The sequence below is a fragment of the Triturus cristatus genome, chromosome 7, assembly GCF_964204655.1.
Source record: "Triturus cristatus chromosome 7, aTriCri1.1, whole genome shotgun sequence".
Taxonomy (NCBI): domain Eukaryota; kingdom Metazoa; phylum Chordata; class Amphibia; order Caudata; family Salamandridae; genus Triturus; species Triturus cristatus.
In genome coordinates this window covers 239,209,529-239,228,306 of record NC_140590.1, presented here as the reverse complement: position 1 = coordinate 239,228,306, position 18,778 = coordinate 239,209,529, and the positions used below count along the sequence as shown (strand labels likewise).

Sequence of the window (18,778 nt, the reverse complement as noted above, 5' to 3'; positions counted from 1 at the left end):
TGTACATGTACTTAAAGGGAGTCAGGTCTTACCTTTTTCTGATTTATGTAAGAGTTGTAATCTAGATCTATCGCTTAGAAGCAACTATAAACAGTTTTCATCACATATCAAAGAATGTATGCGTACACCGTCAATAGTTTTATGTCATAGCAAATGTAGGGTGTCTCTAGGTTGACTTTTTAAAGGCACAACAAGTATGTGGATGGAGTCATTCTTGTGCAATGACATTGGACAGAATACAATGGCGATTTTATTGAAATATTGACTTGAAGGGTCCAATGATGTAGAGTTGCATTTCTTAGTATAAATATTGAAATTGATTGTATTTTATTTATGCTGAAAATGTTAAAGTGGGGAAGAGGGTTGCAGGAATATGATCTTTTTGAGTCCCTAAACATCCTTTTGGAAACTGGTGTTTTTCAATTTAATTGTAGGTGACATTACATGTGTGAATGTGAAAATATATTTTAATGATGTTTCCAGACTCCATTCCCAGAGTTCTCTTTAATGCTATGCATACAAGAAGCCGTTATCATAGGGGAGAAAACAATTATTCCCAAATAGAAAACTACTAGTAATGAATTAATTAATTATTTAAATTAGCCACTCTTTAAAGGGTGTTCTCTACACTTAGGGATAGACTTGGCTTCTCTTCTGTCATTTGTGGGTATTTTCCAGTTTGAAACTATTTTCTTTACCACCTTATAATGCCCTATTTGTCAATAGTGATTGACCTAGCACTGCCTAGTCATAAAGGACAGTGTTAGCACATTTGCTGCATTTGGAACTGGGTATTCAACAAGATTTTTGAAACATCAATACAAATTTGCAGGTTAGGAAGATATTAAGGGTCAGTTACAGTGCCACAAAACTGCAGCATACTTTGTTTGCCGCAGCATCGTACATGCCACTAAAGAAAAACCTTGCACTGAGTCCTGCACTTCCAGAGTTGTAATCAATTTTGGTGGCAACGAGTTGTCTCTGCATACATTTGCATTAAGCCTAAAGATTCCCTCCAGAACAATATTTGTCATTGCCATGTCTTATAGATTCAGAGCAAGTTGATATCAACAACACATGTCGCTAAAGAGTTTGGAATCATCTGACATATATGTGGAGTTGATGCAGAATTGTGAAATTCTGTCATACATGAGTTCATTGTATAGCAGCTACAAATGTCGTGAGCCTTATTCATCCCAAACATCTCATCACTTTTTATTTCTATAGGTCCGGCATGTGTCAAACTCTGTTGTTCAATATCTGGATGAGAAAGGGGTATTGGACCACGAAAGATCTCAAATGTTCATGCTATGGGGCCAGTGGATTGACCATGATCTCGATTTTTCTCCTGAGAGCCCTGTGGCAAGCCCCAACAGAACTAGAGCTGAGTGTGCCGCGACCTGTGCTAAAGAAGCAAACTGCTTTCCGATCATGGTGAGTTGGTGCTCAGAGGAACATATTTTTAAGGAGGTTTTGAATGAACAGATCGTGGTGATTGTCAATGTCCAATGTGGCTTCCGAGTGAGGGAAATAGCCAACATTACTGTAAGATTTCCTACCAAGATTTCAAATTTCAATATTGTTTGCACCATACATTGAAGGATGATGGTTTGAATAGTTTCATAATTAGTACGGCCATCTCAACGAGTGACAGTATATTACAGTGAACAGATGCAGCTCTCAAGGTAGCACTCTGAGGCTGCTACAACTGCATTACATGTTTTACAAATCCAAAAATCTGTCTTTTTTCATTTCACTTCACTGTAGAAGAAAAAGAAAAGTATATTTCCCTAGAGATGAATAGGATAGGATAGGCTGGAGATTCATAAAGCGCACTAATACCCGAAGGTGCCACGGTGCTAGGCGGTAGAGAAGAAGTGAGGAGAATGATGGGTTGCTGACTAAACTGAGGAAAGCCAAGTCTTCAGCAGTGTTTTGAACACTGGAAGTGACTCTACCTGGGAAATCGAGAAAGGTAGAGTATTCCAAAGTTTTGCAGTTGCCACCGAGAAGGAACGGCCGCCCCATCTGGCTTTGCAGATTCTAGGGATGATCAATTTTCTCTGGGAGGAAGATCTCAGAGCCCTCCCTTGCATATACCATTTAAACATGGTTTTCAGCTGCTGCGAACCTTTATGATGCAGGGCCTGTGAAACATACACAGGGCTTTGAAAGAGATTAGCTCCCTACTAGGGAGCTAGTGCAGCGTGCAAAGCCCCTCCTCATGCTGAATGCCTTTTTGGGACATGAAGGATCAGGCTGGCAGCCATGTTTTTTACAACCTGAAGCCTATTCCGGGAGGCTGCACTGATATTCAGATACAAGGCAATGCAGTAGTCAAGACGGGAGGTAACTAGTGCAATGATCGTGGGCCGATGGAGTGCTGAAGTAATATACAGGAGCACCTTTCTGAGAGTCTTCAAAATGTAAGAGCAAGTGCTGACAGTGCGACTGACCTGAGCCTCGAAGGTCAGGTCCACGTCAAAAATAACCCCCATGACCGTCTTGGCGGGAACAGGAAGGGGACCACAATCTCCTGGCCACCAGGCATTCGACCAGATTGAAGTCTGAAGACCAAAAACTAGGACCTCAGTTTTTTCTGCATTGATCTTAAGAGAGTTATTCTGCATCCATCTGATAATACTGGCCATGCACTGGTTAAATTTCCCGGCGACTGACTGCAGATCATGAGAGATGGAAACAATGATCTGCGTGTCGTCACGGTAGGAAATCACCTGGAACCCAAAAGATCTGACCAGCTTGGCAAACAGGGACACATACACATTAAAGAGGGTGGGGCTCAGGGATGAACCCTGGGGAACACCACAGGGTAGGCTAAAAGCCTTTGATCTGAAACCCTCACAGCTATCAGCATTAGTTCTCTCTGTCAGGAAGGAGTGGAGGACCTGCAGAGCCTTACTCGAGATTCCCACCTCTTTCAAACATTGACCCATCCGAGTGGGAGAAACGGTATCAAAGGCTGCTGACAGATCAAGCATAACCAGCACTACCGAACTACCCTGGTCGATCTGCATGCGGATGTAATCAGTGGCAACATTAAGGGCAGATTTGGTGCTGTAGTCGGTGTGGAAGCCGTTTGAGACTGATCCAAGATCTCATGGGAATTCAAGTGATTCATCAACTCAATGGCATCACGATGCGTTTCAGGATTGCCTTTCCTCAGCTGATGGTGACACTTCTGCATGGGACCATAGCTGGTGGCCTGCAGAACTCGGACCTACACTGACTGACCATGCACGCAACCTCTGCATCATTCTTGACAGTCAACTGACCATGAAACGACAAGTCAATGCCGTCACCTCCTCTGCTTCCACACACTTCGCATTCACTGCAGAATCTTCAGATGGATCCCACCCAACACCCAAAAGACCATCACTCAGACCCTCGTCACCAACCGCCTTGACTACAGCAACGTTGTCCATGCCGACATCTCAACCCAACTTCTCAGAAGACTCCAGACCATACAGAACACTGCCGCCAGACCCATCTTGGACTTCCCCAAATGAACCCACATCACCCAAAACCAGAGAGACTGTTACAAAGGTGAATGAAGGTAGTGGCAGTAGTAGAAATCTTTATGGAAGATACAAGTAACGGGCAACCACCATCCTGAAATGCGTCCTCCTCTTTTCTCCGTCCCCAATCTCCACCCATCCTGGAATGCAGCCAAAGCTTCACACTCTAGCGAGGCTTGAGTTGCGGAGACAGACGAGCAGGAGGAAAAACAGGACACAACACATCTGCCCCATTTACAATGAAACAATAGCAAATGATTTCATACTAAATTCATTAAAACAATAACTAAAAATGTTACAAAAAATAAAAAAGCATAAATAGTTGTATAAAATATACACAACATCATAACCAAAATAAAGTCATGTCCAATAATAAAGCAAATAATCTACAATCAGAATCAACAGAAAACTAAAAGGAAATCAGGATAAACACCATTAATCAATTAATAACATGGAAATATAGTAGTGTGCCGTTCCTTTCACACAGACAGTGATTTACGCGTAAATCAAGTCAGTGGAATAGGCTCCAATAGGAGCAAGTGTCCTAACACACCCCGAGAGGTGTCATGCTTCATCATCTGGGCATGCTCCTCGTCGGGCTGGTGCTGCAATGCCTGACAGGCACCCATGAAGGGGCTCTTTGCCGGAGATCTTTTGATATAGCCGTTTGATGAAGTGTGGGTATGTGGGGTGTAGGTAGTGTGTAGTGTGGAAGTGGCTTAAAATAGGTATAGTGATCCTTATTTAGGGTAAATTTTACTGGGGAAGCTCATTACCCTAATTAAAAAGGTGACGGTGGTGTTCATATGCGATATACAATGGTCCTAGGAGCAATCGTGAGAAGTCTTTAAAAATGTGAGATCAACATGTTTCTTGCCTATTCTAGCCCAGAAGGGTCTGTTGGCAATTCGTCAGGACCAGAGACAGATAACCTACACTGACTACTACGTGACTAGTTCAAGGTGTGTCATGGTTGTCCTAGTACTTAGTCACAACATACTATTTAAGGTAAGAATCTACCTTTTTTGTCGCACTGACCTGAAAGACATAAAATGACAAAAAATAAATGTAGTTTATATAGACTTATTACAATTTTGGTCAAAGGAGGGCTCAATTCAGAGCTGCAGTTTGCTTTTATCTGCTTGACCGTTTGGTCCGTTCACAGCCCCAATGAGAAGTTTGTGGTGACAATTAGTTAAGGGACTGTGGAGGGGAAAGGGTAAGGAGGTCAAAAGGAAGCACATCCTAATCGTGTCCCAACATACACTTTACATAGGGTTCTAATGGGGGACTTTTAGTGATAAAAAGGTTTTTGGCAATCAAATGGTTTTTTAGTTTTTTCTTTTTTTGTCTCAAGGCATCGGAGCAAACTGGTTATTTAAATCTAATGCCCAAGTATTCATAAATTCATGCTTGTCGATATAAGTAAACTGTACTTTTTGTGCAGCCCCGCACCCGTGCTCAAACAAACATGGTGATTAAATCAGCCGGGTCTGGTGGCTCAGTGGACTAAAGCAGCTACTGCAGGGTCCTGTTTTTGACCTCATGGTCACAGGTTCAAATCTCGGCGGGTCCACTCAGCCTTTCATCCATCTCAGCACGATAAAATGAGTACCATTGAGTTGAGTAACAATAAACATCTGTTATTCAGCGCCAGGACATCACTCACCTGATTTTGGTCAATGTCAGTCACACTGAGGGTACCAGAGTGAACCGCTCATTTGCGACCTAAAGTGTAAGAGAGGCACGGCACGGGTCAACAAAGATCGTGCGTCTTATCTCCGTACTTTCAAACTGTCATGCTTCTGCTCAGTACTCACTGTATGGCGGAGTTCAGAGATACTCTGCACCTACCCCGGATCTGGGCTCCATAACTGTGCTGTTCGTTCCGGCTGGTTAAATAAAGTTTCTGTCACCTCCCTTTTATTATCCACAAAGACTAGTACGTCAATCGTGGTGGCCATCTTTGGGGCGGTCCGGGTGATGGTACTTCGTTTTATAATGTTTCGTTATGTGCCACTTTCTAATGGTGATTGAACTATCACGTTATGGCTCCATTAGGGAGAGCGGGATGGCATATCAATCCATAATAGCTATTTGTGCTACTTTAAATGATTAACCAATTATTGCATAATTCTCATCTTATATTTTACTTTCACTGAGTTGAAACATTACTATACAGTGTGGCAAGGTTATTTGAGGTAATGCAAACCCTTCCTATCTGTCATTCTCTTTTTAGTTTCCAGTGGGTGGCGCATATGGTGACACACAAAGGGGGGGTTCATGTATAAGGGCATGTTAGAGGACCCAAGTTGGGATGTCTCGTGGGCCCTGTTCTCCATAAAGGATTGAGGTATGATAGCTGATCTTGTGGTGCAGAATGCAGGTTGGAGGGAATTACCAAACATCGCAGTATTATCAGATGCAAAAGATCCAAAACTAAGATATGCACCCATTACACCACGGTCGGTCACTCACCAGATGACCTCAGTTGGACAATACTTGATGCTTACACATAGATAAGGGAAGAAACACTATTTAGGAAGGAGCAAAAGTGGATTTTCAGATTGACCACACATAGAGTTGGACTGAATGATGATATACCTTGGGGGGTGCTTAATAAATGAATACATCCCTCCAACCTGCATTCTGCACCACAAGATCAGCGATCACACCTCAATCCTTTACGGAGAACAGGGGGTCCTCTAACGTGCCCTCAGACATGAACCCCCCCTTTGTATGTCCCCATATGCGCCACCCTCTGTAAACTACAAAGAGAATGACAGATAGGAAGGGTTTGCATTGCCTCCAATAACCCTGCCACACTGTATGGTAATGTTTCATCTCAAGTAAAGTTGAGCATTATGCAATAATTGGTTAATCGTGACTTTCATTTAAGGCAGCACAAATAGCTGTTATGGATCGATATGCCAGCCCGCTCTCCCTCATGGAGCTATAGCGGGACACACACTAGTTCCATCTCCATTAGAAAGTGGTACATAACTAAACATTAGAAAAAGAAGCACCATCGGCCGGCTCGCCCTCCTTAAAGATGGCTGCCATGGTTGACGTACTAGTCTTTGTGGATAATGAAAAGGAAGTGACACAAACTTTTTTTTATTACCCGGAATGAACAACACTGTTACGGAGCCCAGAGTCGGGGTGGGTGCAGAGTATCACTAAACTCCGCCATAGAGTGAGTACCGAGCAGAAGCATGACGGTTTGAAAGAACGGACGCACAATCTTTGTTGACACGTGCCGTGCATCTCTTACACCTTAGGTCGCAAGTTAGCAGTTTGCACTGCTAACTTCCGTGTGACCGGCACTGACCGAAATCGGGTGAGTGAATCTTTAATAGGCATGTTTGTGTGAGCAGGGGTGTGGGGCAGCCCAAAAAATATGGTTAACTTATATCGACAAGTATGAATTTCTGAATACTTGGGCATTAGATTTAAATAACCAGTTTGCTCACATGCATTGAAATGAAAAAATACTCTTTGTAATGTTAGCACACCATCTACTGCAAGTCAATGTAATGACTTGCGTAGTAATAGCATTGCGTGGTAACGCAGTCGTTGTAAACACCGCGTTGTAATGGCATCAAGTCAAAAAAGGAACTTTATTAATTTTGCTTAAAAAGCAAAATTAATAAAGTTCCTTTTTTGACTTGATTGGTTATTTTAAATTCACTTTCCCCACACAACCAACCCAGCTCCGCAGTAACCTGGCGTCGCAGCACACTGGGATGACATTCGGTCGTCCCAGTGGAAGCCCAATGATGAAGCATGTCACCAACCAGGTTGGTGAGTGAGGGCTTTTCATACCCATTGGGTACTGTTCTGATGTTGCCAAGTTTACCTCCAATGAACATAACGGTTCACAGGGAATCTGAGGCTTGTGGCTCGATCGTTTGATGTACCACATTGATTAGAGTGCCCCCTTATTGTACACTGGCTTTATTGTTTATTGATATTTAACCGAGGGGACTAGCCGTGTTGATCCCTTCCTCTCCTGTTGTTTTTGGTAGAGAAAAGGATAACAAAACTGCAAAATATAGAAAATGTTTCTTTAATTGGAAAATAGCATAAAGTTTGCATCCTGAAATTATAGTAGAGACTTGTCCAAAGTTACCAGCAAAAACAAAAACAAAAACCACAGTTTAAAATTCCAAAGTCCTTCAAAGACTGTGTTGCCTGACTCTGAAACATTGCTGGGTCAGACAAACAATATGGCCGCCGAAGAAAACAACCACTGAATGAAGCATATAGTGATGATATCGCTGTCGGGCTTATTTAACTTGCCTGACCTTGTTTTGTGACCAAAATGGTCGCTGTGTATACGTGGTAATGCGCACATGTCAATGGGGTGGTTACCCAAACCAACAAAGTGCGAGTTGCTGCCGAAATATGGGTAGAGCTTCCTGCTCTCTGTGGAAGACCTACAAATGGGCCCACTCAGCAGCAGCAGCAAATTGTTCCAGAGAGGAGTGGCGCGGCAGCAACCAGCTCTGGCGCAGCATACACTCACCTTGGCAAACTGTGTTTGATCGTCACCAGTGTTACAAAGGTGAATGAAGACCGTGGCAGTAGTTAAAATCTTTATTGAAGATACAAGTCCCCCTCTCTCCTCCATCCCCGATCTCCAACCGTCCTAGATTATGGCCGAAGCTCCACACTCCAGCCTGGCTTCAGACGCGGAGAAAAACGAGCACAAGGGTAATAGGACACAGCTCCGGCGCAGCATACACTCACCTCGTCAAACTGTGTTTGATCGTCACCAGTGTTACAAAGGTGAATGAAGACCGTGGCAGTAGTTAAAATCTTTATTGAAGATACAAGTCCCCCTCTCTTCATCCATCTCCATAGATTATGGCCGAAGCTCCACACTCCAGCCTGGCTTCAGACGAGGAGAAAAACGAGCACAAGGGTAATAGGACACAACAGAGACCTCCACTGTCTCACCATCCAGAAAAGATGCCAGTTCAAGATCCTCACACATGCCTACAGAGCCCTCCATGACCTAGGGCCGGCCTACATCAACCATCTACTAAACCTCCACCAACCCTCTGTGCCCCTCTTCACTCGCCCTCGCACACACACCCCACATCCGTTGCAGCAGCAGCGGTGGCAACTTGTTCTTCTACATTGCTGGGAAGACCTGGAATTACCTTCCCCTCCAGCTCTTTACAGCTCCCTTGCTGGCAGACTTCAGAAAGAGACTTAAGACCTGGCTCTTCGACAGAGACATAGCTCCCATATACCCCTAAGGGTGACAGTATTGCACTTTACATATGCTGTTTGATTGATTGATTGATTACTTTTGTTATATTATCTTCCTTTCAGTGTGATTTCCTTGAAACGGAGGACCCTAATGTTAACATACATTTAAATACCCCTTTTTATTAAGTAATACTTGTAATATCTGCTTAGCCTTTTTTTGGTTCACTCTTTGAGCTCTCAGCTAATAATTACCTTCAATGTTCTTCACCAGATGTCATAGTAAATTGAATATGGTAGAGTGATATAATATTATCTTTTGATACATTAACTGCTCAAATGATCTATATTATGGTTTTTCAGATACCGCCGAACGATCCAATGGGTGATAGAAGGGGCAACTGCATTGCCTTATTTCGCACTGGTCCAGCGTGCCCCACTGAGACAATAGTCAGAGAGCAGCTGAATGGCTTAACCTCCTTCATTGATGCCGGCATGGTGTATGGAAGCACAGCCTCTACAGCTGGCAGTCTAAGGAATAAGACAAATGATCTGGGGTTGTTAGCTGTCAACGATAGGTTTCAGGATGGAACTAGACCATTTCTGCCCTTTGAAGCTAAGCCAAATAGTCCATGTGCATCCATCAATACCACTTTTGAAATTCCATGTTTTATTGCCGGTAAGATCTATCGTTGCAATCATGAAATGTACTAATATGCTCAGTGCTTAGTCTAAATAACCGAGATATTATCAGTGGGATCTTCTGCTACAATGAAAGTGTTACTGTACTAGATATTCCAATATATAGATCTTGTGATTTATGTATGTGACTTATATAGAATGAATATAGATATACGGCAATTCAGCACTGCACACGATAAGAATTTCATAATAAGTCGCGCAGACAGGAGCAAGTAGTGGTGACAGAGTTGCTAGAGAGCACATAGGGATAGTGGGGCTCTGAGGAGTGTGTCAGAGGTGCAGATGGGAAAAGTGCACACTCTTCAGGGGTTCTTCTGCATCCTAGTGGTGAGGAGGAAAAGTGTTGCTTATATTGTGGAAAAAGAATGGCACCCGGTAGGCGTTGACTGATACTGCATTCTATGACTTAGGAGCATAGCAAGATAGCATCTGGCAACTTGTCTTTGGAGTTCAGTGGATCCTACAGTCGCTAGCCAGCAGTGTTTTTATTCCTTCAAGATGGCAAAAATCCAGTGGTTGATAGGCTTTCCAGATCTAGCCTGGATCGTGGCAAAACAATAGATCCGGCGATTGATGTCATAAACACTTGTAACTTACAAATAGTTATGTGTGAACCCCATATAGGTGTCTCTGATGTTGTTGCTGTTAAGTCGAAATTCAGGGATTTGATATACAGGTACAAAAAACTTGGTTAGAGACTGTTGCCTAGAGATGGGGGGTTCAGATCTGTTGGAACCCTTCTGGATCAGCTACGCTCTGTTCTTCGGGTATGGCATGAAGTCTTGCAGGGTGTTGCCATTGAAAGTAATTTATGCTGTAAGGGTGTTAAGTAGCTCTCAATATTTATTGGCGTTGAAAGCTGTTGGGAGATCAAGCAGGACACTAAAGCAGGCATTGACATTGTCACCAGAATGTAGATGGGGGGCCTTGAACTTTATGAATTCATCCCCCCACAAACTATAACTGCAGAGGACCACTGAGATTTTAGGTTAAAAACTTTTGTTCCTGAAACATACTGTTCAAACAACTCTTCTCCATCTATTGTGGGCTGATGTGAGGATGTAGGCTGAGGTGTTGGACTAGTGTGATGTTTATCTGTACTACCAGTATCAAGAGAATATATGTACAAAATAATAAACATTAGCAAATCCAATTGGTTAGCCATTTTGTCCAGCAGCATGGCTGCTGCTCTGTGTGGATAAAATGTAGTGGTGTGATGTAGACTAGAGTGGCATAGAGGAGAGCGGCATAGAGAAGAGTGGCATAGAGAGAGGTGGCATAGATTGGAATGGCACACAGTAGAGTAGTGTACAGTACAGTGGTGTAAAAGAGTGTTGCATAGAGTTGAATAGAGTGACGCAGAGTAGACTAGTGTAGAGTAGGGTGGTATAGAGTCGGGTGAAGCGGTGTATAGTGGAGTGGTATAGAGTGGCAGTGAGTAGGGAGATGCGGAGTGGCGCAGAGTGGAACGGAGTGGTGTAGAGTAGAGTGGCATAGAGTAGCCTGGAGTACAGTGGTATAGAATAGAGTGGCATGAAGTGGTGCAGAGTTGAGTGGCATAGAATGGCATGGAGTGGTTTAGAGTATACAGGCGTAGAGTTGAGTAACATAGAGTGGAGTGGCGTGCAGTGGAATGGCTAAGAGCGCCTAACAGTGGCATTGTGTGGTTTGAAGTGACATGGAGTGGTGTAGAGTGCCGTAGAGTGGTGTAGAATAGAGTATAATGGTACAGTGGTGATTGGCATAGAGTGAAGTAGAGTGCCATAGAGTAGAGTAATGTGGGGTAGAGGGACATATGCTGGAATGGCGCAGAGTGGTGTGAAGTGGCATAGAGTGGTGTGGAGTAAAGTGAAGTGGCTTAGAGCAGAGTGGCAAAGAGTGGAGTGGCTTGGAGTAGAGTGGCATTGAGTACAGTGCCGTGGAATAGAATGGAGAGGCATTGAGCGGCATGGAGTGGCAAAGAGTGGCATGCAGTGGCACCGACTGGCATAGAGTGGAATAGAGTGACATAGAGAGGAGTGGCATAGAATAGAGTGGCATAGAGAGTCATAGAATAGAGAGGCGTAAAGTGGTGTGAAGTGGCATAGAGTAGGCTGGGATAGGGTAGAGTGGCATGTACTGGCATGGCCTAGAGTGGAGTGGCAAAGGGTGCCTTAGAGTGGCAGTGAGAGGAGTCAAATGGAGTGACCTGGAGTGGTGTAGAGTGGAGTGGCATAGATTAGAGTGCATAGAGTAGAGTGGCGTAGAGTAGAGTGGAGAGGTCTAGAGTGGCGTAGAGTGGAGTGGTGTAGAGTAGAGTGGAGATGTGTACAGTGGAATAGAGTGGAGTGGCATAGAGAGAAGTAGCATAGAGTATATTGGTGTAGAGTAGTATAGTTGTAAGCTACGAAAGCATCAATAGAGCTAGCAGATAGAGGTAAAGCAACATAAATTAGACGGTGCATGCTTGTATTAAAAACAACTGTGTGTTGCAAAAAATTGAGGAAGAACAAAGACAAGAAAGAACACATGTACTCCAAGGAGGCACTAACAAACGAAAGGAAGCTACAGACGCTAAGCAATTAAAAGATCACAAATGAGACTGACAACAAAAATAACTAATGGTATGCTGTTCTGTTGGTGCGTTGTTATTCCCCTAATTAGTAAACAATATGTCTCGCAGCACATCGCTTGTGCTGTGTAGACGAGACCGAAAAAATAGTTAAAATTACTGAATGAAATTTCAATATGTGTAAAATAGTGAAGATGAGCATCGACTGATTTTAGAGATTGAAATTATAAAATAAAAGTTACATTTTTCAATTTCTTCTATAAGTGATTTTCATCACGACATTTACTACGTACCAGATTATGAGAAACAATTTTGAGGATACAGTAGCTAAAAGTCAAAAGTTTAAAAGAACTATAGCAGTGTAATTGGGGCACAATTCGCCCATAGAGAAGTGCATGTTCATTTATGAATCCTCTCGTGTGCTTTTCTTTGATGATTCAGTCACATTTAATTATGTTCTTGTTTTCCTTCCCCTCTTTACTCTTTTTCTATTCCTCATTCTTAGAATGTTTTCAACAAAGAAATTGTCATTTAGGAGGATATTAATGATCATATTGATTCACAGAATCAAGAATATTGAGATTTTGCCCTCCCAAATAGATAGGATTTGCTTGCACAGCGATTCCACCAATAGGGTGCATTTTCCAGATGAACGATTATTTACGATTAGAGCGTGTAAGTATTTTTTACCAAAATTAATGTCATTTTTGTGAATTTTCACATATTATGTGAAATTAATTTCACCTGCATCTTAAACAATTTTTGGCTGACCAAAAAACATAGGGGGATATTCACAAGGATCTATCGCTGAGTTAATGGCACTTTATCGCAGCCAAAGTTGCGATAAACTTATTGCCCCAATCACAAGCTGGTGTTAACATCCCACAGCACCAGTTTACCCACGATAGCAGCCGCAAAATACATCGCCACAGATGACCCTCGCAACTATCGCTAATAAAATGCAGAGTAGGCGTTCCCGTGCCAAAAGCCGCGACAACACCACTCCACAACATTCACATCAACCAGCCAGAACTGCGATAAGAACAGAAAACAGGCGCTAAGGCGGGTTAGCAGCAGGAAAATAACACCTGCTCTGACCTCACAGACCCAACACCTGACAATGTCATTGCCCACCACAGGCTCAAAAGGACAACCATTGTACACATCCTGACCAACAACGCCCAAAAGGCCGACGGCACTAACACAGCGGACAACCAACATCCCACCCCACACAAAGCTGCCGGCTGTGCTGCACCTGTTGGCCACTGGTACCCCCCAACCAACACCCGCCAGAGTTGGAGGAGTCACACAGCCAGCCACATCCAAGTCCCTCACACCTGTCCTGGACATCACCATCAGCCTGGTACCCCAGTCCCCATACGTCCAACACAATGCGCAGGATCTGCTGGAGACCAAGCATTGACCATACGCCATAGCTGGATGCACGCACGTGTTGGGGGCAATCCACAGCACACATGTCATACCTGTGCCCCCTGGTGACACAGCACACAATCACCGCAACAGAAAGCATACGTTTCACATCAATGTGCAGGCAACAACCGAACACCATGGAACCTCCACCAATGTCGCCTCAAAATACCCAGCCAGTGTGCATGATTCCTTCATCCTCCGACAGTCCATCAGCAACCAGCGTTCCCAGGATGGCACCAAGGGAAATGCACAGCCCCTTGGCCAGTTCCAAATGAACACCCCACTCACCTTAACTCCACAACCATGCAACTCACAACTCTGGCAAAGCAAATGTCACAAAATCACAACCAACATGCAAAACAACATGCCCACCCACCAGACACGACAGAACAACTCACAAGGATAACCTGGGCAAGCCGTGAACATGAGCCCAATGTCTCTGCCAGGGTGGCGCCTCTCACCACGCCACGAGGCCGACGATGTCCTCGTGAGCGGAGTTGCCTGTGATCCTGTGCGCCTGCCGTACCACGGCCCGCTGGACCCAGAACCCGTCAGGCCTGCCCCTGCACAGCCAGGCCACACTGATCACCTTCCGACACCGGCGTGTGTTAATGAGGGCCCACCACGTGCCTGTGCAAGCTCCAAGCCCGAGGCCAGCGACCTTGGCAGCCTCCTCAGATCATCACAGCCTCCACGACACAGGCCCGCTTTAGTCCTTTCTCGTTGAAGTACTCTACTGCCGCCTCCGGCCTACACCACGGTCAAGTAGGTCACACATTTGGAAATGAGTCTTAATGACACCATGGCAGTGAACATTATTTAAGGCAGAGTTCATGTCACTATACTCCCTTCGATGTGGTGCCACCAAGTCTGTGCATAGCATTACAACCACACGTGTCTGTGGGCCTACGCAGATCAAATCTAAAATGGAGCTAAATAGCAGGTATGTGAAAATTATCATCATCCTGGTGGATTATACAGTCCAACACCAAATATTGTTTTTTCAGTCCCTCATTTAAGTAAACTGTGCAGTGTTCGCTATGTTTTTTGCATTACTTCAAACCTTTATAATATGCCGTCTCTTAATGTAGTTTGAGTAATGCTACTAGAACAGACTTTGAATTGACTTACGAAATCCTGCATTCAGATGCTCTGTGGACCTTTATAATGTGAAGCTGCTTCTAAGCACTTAGCGCTTTGAAGCTTTACATGGATGATACTGGGATGCACAGAAAAGCAGGACAAGATGGGAGAATAGCACTACTAAATTCAAATGAATAGTAATAATAACTAAAAAGGCCCAGGAGAGCAGCCAAAAATTGTAATGTACAACACAAGCGCCCTCACCAATATTAGTAAAAATAAACCCCTGGATTTGCCTACTCATTTATTTGCATGCAGGCCTACTATGGAGACTCCTCAAACTCTCATTAGGCTTGACTCCACCAGCTCGTGTTCTGGGATTTACTTTTGGTTCTCTTGATTTTTCATTGCTCTGAAGTGGCAATGCAATGACACGAGGCGCTTTACAAACCTCCCAATTAGATTAAGGGTGGGCATAGTACGCGAAGTAGCACTTCGCGAAGCTACGCAAAGTGAAGCTCGCACTACGCGAGCTACACGTAGCACTTCGCGAACTGCGTAGTAACATGTTTGCACTGTGCAAGATGTTGTTTTCAATGATTGCACAGTGCGGACAATCAACCGGCACTGTGCAATCATTGAAAATGGCATCTTGCACAGTGCGAGCTGTAGTTTTCTGCTGCTCGAGTAGATTTTTACTCGAGCGGCAGCTTCCTCAACGCGAACTGGTAGTTTCTCATCGCGAGCGGTCGCGAGCATACGCGACCCCTCGCAATGAGAAACCTGACCTCCTCGCGTTGGGAACCTCGCCGGGAGGTTTATTTTCCATGCTCGCGATCGCCAACTTGATGTTGCTGATCGCGAACAAGGAAAAAGTCTCGCCGGGATGTCCTTTTGCTTGCTCGCGGTCGGCAACTTGACGTTGAGGACCGCGAGCAAGCAAAAAATGACCGCAGCACTACGCTACGCGTGTTCGCACTGTGCTACGTGCAGTTCGCGTAGTGCAAAGTAGCGCGAACTTCGCAAACTACGCGAGCGTAGTGTAGTGCTTCGCCCAGGCTTAAATTAAATTCTGTCAGCGCTGCAGAATGGCAATCGAACATTCTTGAAGTAATTGGGCTAACTGCTGCTCTGTGGGTCACCTCTGAAATATCCATTAGGACATATTGGAGCTCATGTATTCCTTCAGACAATGCTGCCCTGCTTCGTTGCGATAACAAGACACTTTAAAGAAGCTAATTAAATAAAGAGTCACCTATACCCACGTTCGCCCACAATTTGTGGGTAGAATTATCTAGATACTGGTAAGGGGTTTGGATTTTCCGAGAGATGACACATTTCAAAATAATAAATAGTTACTTGAAAAAATCTTCTTGAGAATCCAAAACAAAGGCATTCTGCACCCTGTAATTCTAACTACCCTCAGACTGACACCAAGCATGTATATGTATCGCTGGGCAGAGCGTGGGCCCTGGATGTATATAAAGCACACTCTGCCTGCTACTTCCATTTTTAAGACAAAAGCCATCCTTTAACAATACTACCTACTACTTTTTGACCCCGTGGCATGTCATGGTGAAACCAGTAACAGGGTCTGTAACACAGAGACTAAAGGCGCGAACATTTTGTGACAAACATCTATGTTTTTGTGCAGTGCCTATCCCATGGCACACAGTAATCCTTCGGCTCTATAATATGAAAATATTGTGTGCCACGCAACGCTCCCTTGCGGAAGGATTTCCATGCAGAGTGGAGATAGGAATCCCCCACTGCGTGAGAAGAAACACATATATGAAAGCAAACGATGAATGGCATGTGCGAGCTACACTAACACAGTTCTTCCCAAAAAAATCATATTTAAAAATTCAAGTATATAAAACTCCCCTCAATAGTAATGAATTTGAAATATGCTCATTTTGTGAGGAACAAAATTATGCATAAAAACTGGTTTAATTTATTCACCTCCTTCGGGGAACATATTCAAAGCAGCAGTGCCTTGCGTGCCCTGCTCGGTGCCCACTGTTTCCACTGCTTGCTGAAATAGGAAGAAACGGTGCCAAGGTCAAGATAATAAGGTCAAAGTTTCATCCTCCCTCCAAATTGAAACCATCAAAGACAGCACGCAAAGGTGTGAACCAGTGGGGACAGCTGTGCAAAAAAACAGCCCTTCCGGCAGAGACAAGGTCTGAAATAAATGAAAGCGACTCCAGATTTCTGCCCCCTCTCTGTTCATAACTCTGTCTTTCCTCATACCGACCACAGCTGCAAGTCACTTTTAGCGATGTGTTTCATTTGAACGCTGTGCATCACATGGACTATACCAGAGACTAATCACAAAGGGAAACAGCCCACCTCGTGACCCACCTGGGTGCAGAGACTAAATATCGAATCACAAATATCGACTTACCTGAATATTGTTGCAAAAATATTTTGGCTCAAGAATATCGAAAGAGAAAATATCGTGGTGCAGAATATCGACTTTGGGTAAGTAATATCGATGTTAAAAAATATCGAACAGTTCCCGCGCATTTTGCTCCACAGTCGACTCCTACTGGAAACAGACCATTGAAACTGGGGGAGTATGCGGTTACACAGGTGAGTAGTGTAGGATTCACCATGTTGAATGGGCATCTTCATACAGACATTCCCCCTGCATGGGCCCATTCACGTGGTCGAACACACTCCTTTTTGGACTTCACTTTAGGGAGCAGAGAGGTACTTACCTTGATCGAGAGCTACCAAATTGCATCACAAGCCGAGAACGACCATCGACCACAAATCATAACACTATCAGCCACCACCCCACGTCACCAGGAACTCGCCCACATGCACTCAAGTTGTCTAACAGAAAATCTAAAGCAAACAAAATGGACGGTTGCTACGGCTCGCCCCATGATGGAAAAATGTAGAGCCCTATTACACCTATCACAGGAGGCAGACACTTCGGTCATTAGCAGCTGGACTAGCTTCATAAATCAACTATTTGAAGACATGCCACCAAAGTGGAGCATAAGGCAACAAGCATTTCAATTTTGCATCTCTTCTGCAACCAAGCAATTAAAAATCCAAAGAAATCGAGCACTACGCCAATCGAGGAAGAGCCCAGGCGATAAAAATCAAATTTATTACCTACAAGCAAGCCCAGGTAGCCTTCAAGATCGCATTACGAAGGGAAAAACAAGCGGCTTTGGATACATTTTGGCTGAAGCTTATCCACGAAAGCAAGAATCCCAACTCAAAACAGTTCTGGTCTCTTGTTAAAAGGGGATACAAGGCAGAAGTGGTGACTGTAATGCAAACATCAGCGCAGACGAATGGTGCCAATTCTTATCAACGCACTTTAAAGACCATAACACAAAGGATGACCATTTTGAAGCCCACAGCTCAGCCAGCTCAGCCAACTCGGTGATTCCATGTTTAGAACCCAGGAGCCTAAGACGACCATGTTTAAATTTGACGGGGACTTATGGTCAGCTCACCTAACCCCCCTGTTTCTACATTGCTGGCTAAACAACACCGTCCCTGAGTCCTGGCATGTGCTATCATTCACCCAATTTACAAAGGCGGGAAGAGACATGACCCCAATAATTACCGAATGATAGCACTCCTAGATGTTGAATCCAAACATTACGCCAGAATTTGATTAGAGGCCTGGGCCGATTCTATAAAGCGCCTCCTTTTTAACCGGACCAGATTTTTGGCTAACTCTGGCACAACAACTAATTTTTTCGCCACCTTAACTGTCCTGACGGAGAAAACGGCAACCCAACAAACCCAGTTGCACTGCTATTTCGTTGATTTTAAAGCGGCCTTTGACCGCATACCCTGGGCCCTACTGTGGCAAAAATTAAAGTCCTGGGGCATACCCCGGACCCTTTTACACATAATCGTCCAACTCCAATCGGAAACATGGATCAGAATAAAGCTGGGTGAAGGCTCCCACGTGTCCATGAAAATCAGAACCAATTCCGGCGTTAAGCAAGGCTCCACTCCTTTTTAACTTGTTTATATCAGACCTATCTCCGTCACTAGATAGTGTCAACTGAGATGTATGACTAAACAACTATTGCCTAAACCACGACTTCCTGAATCACGAAAGCTAAACAACGAGCTATGCTAAACCACTACTGTTTTTTACAACGACTTCCTAAACCTCGAAAAAAAAAACACTTCGTGACTGGCCAATAGATGGCACTATTGTAATAACAATACTTCTTCGAAATATTTTTAAATTGCTCATTACCCATTTCATTGATAA

At 44.1% G+C, this 18,778-nt stretch overlaps 1 protein-coding gene across 1 annotated transcript in view; it reads left to right on the top strand.

The window, feature by feature from the left end:
- Nucleotides 1-18,778, top strand: part of LOC146809305 (lactoperoxidase-like) — a 193,112-nt gene that overhangs the window by 120,594 nt on the left and 53,740 nt on the right. The window contains exons 8-9 of the mRNA XM_085614335.1: nt 1,228-1,434; nt 9,117-9,432. Coding sequence (XP_085470461.1) covers nt 1,228-1,434; nt 9,117-9,432 — 523 coding nt within the window. The remainder of the gene's footprint in view (nt 1-1,227; nt 1,435-9,116; nt 9,433-18,778) is intronic.